We start from the raw sequence: 9,116 nt of genomic DNA, 5'->3' as shown, positions 1-9,116 counted from the left end.
GTATGAGACAAATTCAGAAAATTTTACATGAACATTTCAAAGTTAGGAAGATTGGTTGCCGGTGAATTGCTCCCAAACTCACTCCAGAACAAAAACGACATCGAGTAGATTGGTGTTAAGAAATGCTATTAAAGTACAATTACGGACATTCTAATGCCGTGTATAATATCGTGACAGGATATGAAATATGTATATATGGTTATATTCCAGAAAGAAAACACCAATATTCTTTGTGGGTGTTTGAAAGTGACAGCAAACCAACCAAATAGAGGCAGGCGAGAAGGGTTGGCAAACAAATGATTGCATTATTTTTCTCTAAGACGAATCCTGTCTGCACTATCCCACTTGAGTAACAAAAGACTGTTAATGCCGAGTGGTACACCACTATTTTTTTGCCCAATGTCTTAGAAAAAATAAGAGAAAAGCGACCTAGAAGTCGCATCTTGTTGCACCATGACAGTGCTTCGGCGCACACCGCGAACAAAACAAAGTCATTTTTGGCTACTGAAAACATAGAGCACGTGACTCATGCCGCACGCAGTCCTAACCTAGCACCTTGCGATTTCTTCCTTTTCCCAAAAATCTATGATTCAATGAGTGGTTCGACATTTACGAGGCCAGAAGAGGCCGTGGTTGCTTTCAAACAGCACGCAGAAAACATACCCTCGGACCAATGGTCCTCATGTTTCCAGAAATGGTTTGAACGGATGAAAAAGTGTTTTAAATGTAGCGGAGAATACTTTAAAAAGTAGTAAATATAATATTGGACAAATAAATTGTTTTGTTTATTAGTTACGCAAAACTTTCAGTGTGGCCCACGTATATATATATATATAGTATCTATAGCTCATCTGCCTGCGATGCGCACTAAGCAATTTGAGCAATACACGCGCTCTATACTATTTTAATAAATACATAATAAGCTCACAAGCCTCCCCTGAGTATTTAACAATTAATATAAATTATGTTCTTATACTTTATAGCCCTTGAAATCTATCAATAAAATTGGAAAAAATACAAGCTTTACAAAGATAATTATCTTATATTTCATAAATTAGTATATCCATTAATAATGCGTATTATTGCGTTGAGGTTTAGCATCAGGCCAGGCATCAACGTGACGTGCACACGTTGTGGCAAGCAATCGCGGAATGAAATTGTGTCATCAGATTGAGGGTTGGATGAATCGTGAGTAGAGAACGACAATCGCGACTGCAACAAATTGTTTCAGCAGATTGTTGGTTGTGTTGAACCGTGAGTAGGGCCTTAATAAAAAGTTATCTGTGGGCTCACATGTGTCATAAATGTTCCTATCTTGCGTGTGTTTTGAACGGTTTTGAACTATTTTGAATAATGACAAGGTGTTGAAATATTAATACTGATGTTTGCCTGTGTTACAAATTATTGTTGTTTAAAATAAATATTCATATTTATTTGTGAAATGCTTTGTCAACTTTTAGTTTAAAAAATGTGATACCGATAGTGTAATTTGAATTGACAATCCATATAATAAGTACAATTGCTCAATGAGACATTCATAAAATCATAATGTCTAAGCGGATTAATTATGAAAAAGCTTTGGAATATTGGTCAGAAATTCCAGCTACAGTTGACGGTGTACTAGGAGGTTTTGGGTTCATATCAGATATTGATATTGTAGGCTCAACTCAGTTTTTACAGTCTTTATTTTCGTTGGAAAACAGTCCAGGAAGGGAAGTAGCGCTTGATTGTGGTGCTGGTATCGGAAGAATAACGAAACATTTGTTACTACCTCATTTCAATAAAGTAGATGTTATAGAGCCTGATCAAAAATTCCTCAATGAAATATTGAACTATGTAGGAGAAAATAGTTCAAATGTTGGAAAATTATATCACACAAGCTTGCAAGATTTTCAACCCGAAAGAAAGTATGACGTTATTTGGAATCAATGGGTCTTAGGTTATTTAAAAGATGAAGACTTAGTTTCGTACTTAATAACTTGCAGGTACATATTTTATTAATTTAGAATTCTGATTTGAAAGTATGTACATACAATGAACCCAAGGTACTCAACAAAAGTGTTCCAGGGCAGACTATCAAATTTATCTTATTATAAAGTAATTCCTATAGTCGGATTTGTTTCCCAAATAATTCCGGACTACTTTTAAATTGTTTTCTTCTTGATAACATCAATAACAAACAATTTTTAAAGAAAAGCACATTTACTAATTAAAACAAATTAGGTATGTTTTTGTTATATATATTCAACTATAGTCCTTTTCAACTAGGATGATTCCTGTGACACATCGATTGTTGACATGTGTAGAGATTGCCTTTACTGAAATCGTATCAATTGTTTCCGATAATCGATAATATTTTATATGGAAATGAAATCGATTTGAATAAAGGACCAAAATCAGTTATTTCGGCATTTCGCCAACAATTAACTAAGGAATCTTAGCAAACAACAGCGACAAAAAGTGAACAATTACAATTAGTAATAATAACACAATACCACGTAAAGTATCAATATAAAAATGCAACTTGTATACAAAGCTGACGGACTCGTACAGACGATTGATGCGATTGACAAACGATCACAAGATGGGCGTCGATTATATGATTTTCCAACTCTATAATTTTTCAACGTTCGATTTCATGTACACGAATTGCGTAGGTATTATTTTTTTGTGTTATTTTATTTTATTTTTCGTTATATTAAATTAAACAATACTGTTTTTGTTTTAGTAGCTTAAGATGTAAAATTTTTATATTTTTGGTAATAATGCCGCCTGGAAATAAAAATATTATGCATTAAAATTATTTTTGCTTTTTAAACATAAAATACGTAATTCGGAACACAATGAAGTGTCACAGGAATCATCCTAGCTGAAAAGGACTATAAACATCAAGTGATATTTTATATGTTCTCTTTTATTTTTGTTTTCAGAAATACACTTGCAGAAAATGGTGTTATTGTTGTTAAAGAAAATATTACATCTTCAGGGAAAACTGAGGCTGATGATGCTGATTCATCTGTAACAAGGTGTCTTAAGCAATATACTAAAATATTTAAACAAGCAAAATTAAAGAGAGTTAAACAATGCAAACAAACAAATTTTCCTAATGGAATATACCCTGTTTACATGTTTGCCTTAATTCCTGTGAAAGATCATGTTAGTGAAAATAAACATGAAAATGATTTGTTATAATATTTATTGACAAACATTTACAAATAAAATATTATGTCTACAATGTACTATACTTATCTATATTCTATTATAGTAACCACATTTTTCTTGTAAAATATTTCAGCCTTAAATTCATAGACTCTTTCAAAAATATATAAATTGTATTACTACATTTAAAGGCCCAGTAAATACTTCATAAATATAAGTACGTAGCTCTTCTATGTGCAGCCATCATGGGATTTTTTTTCAACTCAAAGCTCAGCTGCAAACATTCTGTTCTAGAGAAAAAATAAAAGTATCTAATGTATGCTTGTGAAATATTTTATCTGTCTGCAGAGCATTTTTGTATATGAATCTGAATTACTTATCAGTAAACCTAATGTTTGTGCCCAACCTTGCTAAGAAACAATCATTTAATATGTATTTTATAAATTATTGATATTGAGTTAACAATATTTTGAAAGTGCTGCAGTAGAATTTGTTTATTCTTATAACAATATTTTAAAACGTTAAATAAACGTAAATCAAATTATAAATTAAAATTTGTAGTTAACTACTATTAATTAGTTTTTTTTTAAATATTAAAAATTATAACAAAATATCTTGAGATGGGTGTCGACTGTCGAGGGACAACCGGATGGTACAGTACAATTCAAACTTAATGGCGGCTCGGAACATCGCACGATCTGACGCGCAGAAAACAATTTTAGGGCTACCGCACACGGGCCACCGGCCTCCAGCTACAAAATGCCGCCACCAGCATTTTTTTTCATACAGTTTATATGGTCTCGCCGCACACGGTTGACGCCGTTGTAGCTGCGTCTCGTGGCGGCGTTTGTGGCTGTGGCCCGCGGCTCGTGTGAAGCGACGCGGACGGTTAGATAATATTATGTACCGGATCGGGTCGAATACCTGCGCGCTCGTGCATTCGCAGCTAACTTCCGAACCGCCATTAAGTTTGAATCAAGTTGTTACTACAACAGCTGTACGATGTTCTATGAGAGACAGAGATACATCATACAATGTATGTCAAAGAAAGTTGAAACACTAGTACGCTGAACGGCTAACTAGCACAAAGTATTGTTACAACTTTTGGTCTTAATTCCGTCTAGTCCCCTTTCGCAACGCGCGCTTTGGAACTTCGTTCCAAAATCTCTAGCTGTCATATCTTCGTATAGGAGATGTATCAATATTGAAATTGTTTATTTTAATATAATTCTTAATATAATCACGGTCACTATCTGATAACATGGACCAACTTTCCAATTCAACCAAAATTTCCAAGCTCATACAACTTTGTATAATTCTTTCAATAGAAGCAATGGTTAAAAAGTCGGACTGCATGATGCGTAGTTCTCTCAGATAAATAAGTGGATTTTTTTCTAATATTTTAACCACAAATTCATCTGTTAATTGAATAGCAGTGCCAATTTGGATAAATTCTATATTGAGACAATTTGATAACAAAAATGTTAACTGTTCGTCTGTAAACGCGGAGACGCATGTTAATTTTTTCAAGTTTCTAAATGGTAAAATTTCTAATTTTTTTGTGTACAATGAGGTATGCTGTATAAGCGAACAATTATAAAACGTTAGTACTTGCAAAAGGGGACACATTTGACTTATGTACATTAGGGCATTTAAGTCAATTTGATCAACGTGCTCAAGATGTAGATATGATAAGTTACAACCCTTTACTTGCAGCACTTGCTTTATTTGATCAGCGTAAAAGTCACACGATAACAATTTTAATTCACACAAACTTTTTAATCCTATGAGTACAATCAAGTCACTTTGTAAAGTATTGTGAAATACTGTCATGTTACGAATTTCTGGACATGATTCTACTGCTAGTTCTAAATGCTTGCTATTAGCATATCGACTAACAAATATTTTAAGTCTTAAGGGTAGTGCTTCTGGACAATTTAAATGAATGAATTCCAATACTCTTCCAATCTCGTCGCATCTACCTATGTCCTCTAAGCTTCTGCAATTTATAAGAAGGTTAACGAAACCTTCCCATGTAACAAAAGTGTGATACAATTGTATACTCTTTAATCTTTTTAATTTGCATAGTATACTAATACTCTCATTCGTTATACATTTAGAACACGAAACATCTAATTTTAATAAATTTTTACAATTTTCAACAATGCATTTTAAAATTTTGTCTGTACAGTCGTAATTTATGAAAAGATACTTGAGCGAATGTAGTTCCTTTAGTGATTTTATAATAGACTCCTCCATGTCGGCTGTTTTCCACCCCCCAGAAAGTGAACCTAAATTCAAATATTCTAATCCAGTAAGCATAAATAGTTTTGAATAGAAAACTGATCGCATCATTTTCGGGATCGCATCTATAGAAACATATGTGAAATTTTTTGTGAACAATGCTTCTGTCATTTTAACAATTACGTTCATTTGACTAACAAATTTACTCATCGAGCCCCTAAAACCCATAGCATTTTTTGTTTTCTCTAATAATTCTGAGAGTGACTTGATAGCTTCATTTGCAAAAAGGTCATGAAGCATCCAAGGTACGTGGAAGTCTAAATATTGTCTGATGCTATCAACTCTACGTGCTAGGGCGATTTGGGCTTGATTTGGATTTTGTTGGGCGAGTAATGTTGTTGGTGTCATTTGTGCTTCTGCCTGCTGAGCTATCCAGTTTCCCAGCCGAATCAGGGCTAGACTTTCAAGCGATTTTGGTTGCTTGTATCTACTTGAGAACATAATGCATCTGTAAAAAAATTAAATAAACTTCATGAAAGTGATTTTTGAACATCAAATCTCTCTTTTTTATCCATAAATTTCACCTATTAAAAATATTAACTCAAACATAGTGGAAAAACACTATTTTTAATGCCTCCTCCACACTACTCGCGAAGTTGAACGAGGTTAGACGAATAGAATAATGTAGAGAGGCACTTCGGCTTACTTCGTCCAACTTTACCTCGCCTCGGCCGACTTCCGTTTGTTGTCGGTTTTTGCGCCCGAGTCAAAGGGCACGAAGTTACCTGAAGTTCGTTCTGAATATGAACGTATGCGTTCCTCGCGAAGTTGAACGAGTGTGTAGTGTAGCACCGCGGACTTCAGTCAACTTCGGCCGAGTACTTCGCCGAGGAACTTCGCGAGTAGTGTGGAGGAGGCTAACACTCATGATGTTTTTAAAGTCGTCTATGTTGTTTAAAATAATATTTAAAAATGTACTCTCTTAGACTTCCGTATGTGCGGATCCTGTATATGTGGTGACTCACAGGTGATGACTATATCTGAGACTATACTTTAAACTTTTTTTTTTGTATGAAAAAATGAGATCTATATTCTATAGGCGTGCACTATTAGATTTTCCATTTTTTTACACATTACAACATATAATATTGTTTTTAGTGTGAAAGTAGAAAAGCAAGGTGCGAAATGGCGAGCGCGAACATGACAGGTTGACTTTGAATCATCCTAGCAAGAGTTGACTTTGTGGTTGACTTTGTATACAGAATGTAGGTAAAATTGTTTCGTGTTTTCCGTGTCATTAGTCATTACTTTGTACAATTGTTTGCCATCATCATCATGACCATAACAAGTGAGCCATTTTTTCGCTCACCAAGCGTTTTCGGTCCTAAAGCGTAACATATTGTACTAGCCATGCCCCGCGGTTTACCCGCATTGCTTCACTTCTATTAGTCCTAGCTTGAAGATACATGTATAGAGAAGGATATTTACAGACAAACAGACAAAAGTTCGAAAAACTTGTTGGCATCGATATCAATAAACAAAAAAATACACATGTACAGTTTTAACTTTCCTTCGGAAAAAAAATCATGATAGCAACATTGATGAAGACGTTATAGCTAATAAAAAAGTTTGAATTTTCCCTTATTTTTTGTAGGTACTTTTTATTAACTAATTTCTTGTTGAAATAAAAATTACCTATATCGAAAAAGAGTTGATTGGGAGCTTCGTTAAAAAGTAATGTAGTGTAGTAAAAATATTTGTGATCTTTTTTCGAATTAAACGTGCATATTATTTAGGAACAAGGTGGGTACTTATATTATTATGGTATTATTATAATCAGCTATTCAGCTAGAAATTTATGTAGGAATTTTTAGGATAGAATTATTTCTTAGGTAGGTATTAATACCCAGGGAAAAATAAAGTAGAGTCTATTTATATCCAAAATCGAGTAAAACCGCAAAATTTTTTCACATCATCTTTATAGGTATGCATTCAATTCAATTACGCATGTTGATATTATCTCCGTGTTACTTGTTAAAGATTATATATACATATTATCAATGTAGTTACTTACGTATTAATGTAATAATTCGAGCACTTGCTATTTACAAAATCTAATAATAGACCAGTAAATAATTTATATTTAGTATTTTAAAATATTTTTACTGATAGGTGACCATTTCATCTTATATTATTAATGATGACATTCAAAATGTAACTAAAGTAAAAGTATCTACTTAAATCCATATTATTGAATTACAAATACACCAAACACAGTTGGTGCACCAAAAGCAAACAATTTTCCACTGCCGCGCCGCTGCTGTCAGAATACACATCCAATACCTATGTATCTATTTTTAGCCCGAAATGGGATTTGGGAACCAATTCAGTAGTTCGCTTGCATAGATAAAAATTGCTACGGAGTACTGGCCCAGCTATTAGCCAAGGCTCAGGTAATGATGATAAATAAGAATATTTAAAACAATATGTTTTATTAAAAAATCTGGTTCATCAATTTTTGAACATGAAGCTTTGCTGTCTATTGATAAGATAGGAAAATAATAATTGGATGAAGGGTGGATGTATTTTGTGAAGTTCTGAATATACCTATTCATACAGGGTTAGTTTTCAATGACCGGCCAAATTTTCAGAAATGGTTCAGAATCGATAACATTTTAGATGTACTTAATGAAAAAAAAAAACTTTTTTTTTTAAATTAGATTTTATTCCTCACAGAATTCCTCTAATTTAGGAGTCAGCGTACATATTTTTGTAAAGTTAATGTTTTTGGCAAATAAAGATTTATTACCTACTAGCTTCCGCCCGCGACTCCGTCCGCGCGGATGTCGGTCTTCGCGTGGATGGTTAATTTCTCCATTTTGAGTAGGTACCTAACTCTGACAATGACATCTTATAAATATCTATTGGACACAAATACGGCTAGGCTTATAATAATACGCAACATGTGTTCGCGGTTCTACAGAACAACGTCTATGGATAAAACTGAAAAATTAAGATAAATTTTTTTCTACGTATTTTTCCAGGATAAAAAGTATCCTATTTTACGCCCAGGATAATAAGGTATAATTATACCAAGTTTCATCGAAATCGAACCGTTAGTTTTCACGTGATGCCTTCACATACAGACAGACAGACAGACAGACAAAAATTTTTTTAATCACATATTTGGGTTTGGTATCGATCCAGTAACACCCCCTGGTATTTATTTTTTCAATATTTTCAATGTACAGAATTGACCCTTCTACAGATTTATTATATGTATAGATTTATTATATTCCTGTCCGCCACTAAAAAGCGAACGTGTGGACATTACAAAAGCACAATTCAGTTCAACAACCTAGATAGGTAGAAGCTGAAGTTAGCACACACATAAATTTAGCGATGCGCGCACGCACACAAGTGCATTGATTCTTGCGGTATTTACGATTTAGGATTAAGACATTTTCAAATAAATGCTATTATTATTATTTTTTTTTAATCGACAATTATATTTCAAATGTACCTTTGGTTTAATATCTAGATCTTAATATTAAATTTTGGCTGGTTATTATGAAAGCGGTTTTGTTTTTTGGTACGAAATAATTAGAGTCTGGCCAGTCAAAGCTGAACCCCTAAGAGCAATTAACCTATAGAGTACTTGTATCGAGCGTATACAATTTACATATATTTGTTTCTCTCTATCTAAAGAAAAC

The 9,116-nt window shown here is 33.4% G+C and overlaps 2 protein-coding genes across 2 annotated transcripts; one reads left to right on the top strand and one right to left on the bottom strand.

Annotated features, from left to right (window-relative positions):
• Positions 1 to 1,315: 1,315 nt before the first annotated feature.
• LOC123706083 (alpha N-terminal protein methyltransferase 1-like) lies at positions 1,316 to 3,730 on the top strand. Its single transcript, XM_045655223.1, has 2 exons — positions 1,316 to 1,985; positions 2,931 to 3,730. Exons 1-2 carry the CDS (start codon positions 1,549 to 1,551, stop codon positions 3,190 to 3,192), a joined length of 699 nt encoding a protein of 232 aa, XP_045511179.1. The 5' UTR covers positions 1,316 to 1,548; the 3' UTR covers positions 3,193 to 3,730.
• A 136-nt stretch (positions 3,731 to 3,866) lies between these two features.
• Positions 3,867 to 7,716, bottom strand: LOC123706082. Its single transcript, XM_045655222.1, has 2 exons — positions 7,478 to 7,716; positions 3,867 to 5,911 (listed from the first exon to the last, which is right to left on the bottom strand). Exon 2 carries the CDS (start codon positions 5,902 to 5,904, stop codon positions 4,327 to 4,329), a length of 1,578 nt encoding a protein of 525 aa, XP_045511178.1. The 5' UTR covers positions 5,905 to 5,911; positions 7,478 to 7,716; the 3' UTR covers positions 3,867 to 4,326.
• Positions 7,717 to 9,116: the final 1,400 nt, after the last annotated feature.

The sequence above is a fragment of the Colias croceus genome, chromosome 3, assembly GCF_905220415.1.
Source record: "Colias croceus chromosome 3, ilColCroc2.1".
NCBI classification, from domain to species: domain Eukaryota; kingdom Metazoa; phylum Arthropoda; class Insecta; order Lepidoptera; family Pieridae; genus Colias; species Colias croceus.
Note: the sequence above shows the minus strand (reverse complement) of the source record. Positions and strands in the feature narration are given on the sequence as shown.

Bases quoted from the DNA above. Each gene is read 5' to 3' on its own strand.
- LOC123706082 (XM_045655222.1), bottom strand. From the start codon at position 5,904: ATGTTCTCAAGTAGATACAAGCAACCAAAATCGCTTGAAAGTCTAGCC.
- LOC123706083 (XM_045655223.1), top strand. From the start codon at position 1,549: ATGTCTAAGCGGATTAATTATGAAAAAGCTTTGGAATATTGGTCAGAA. The intron at 1,986-2,930 runs GTACATATTTTA...TTTTGTTTTCAG, and splicing joins TCGTACTTAATAACTTGCAG to AAATACACTTGCAGAAAATG.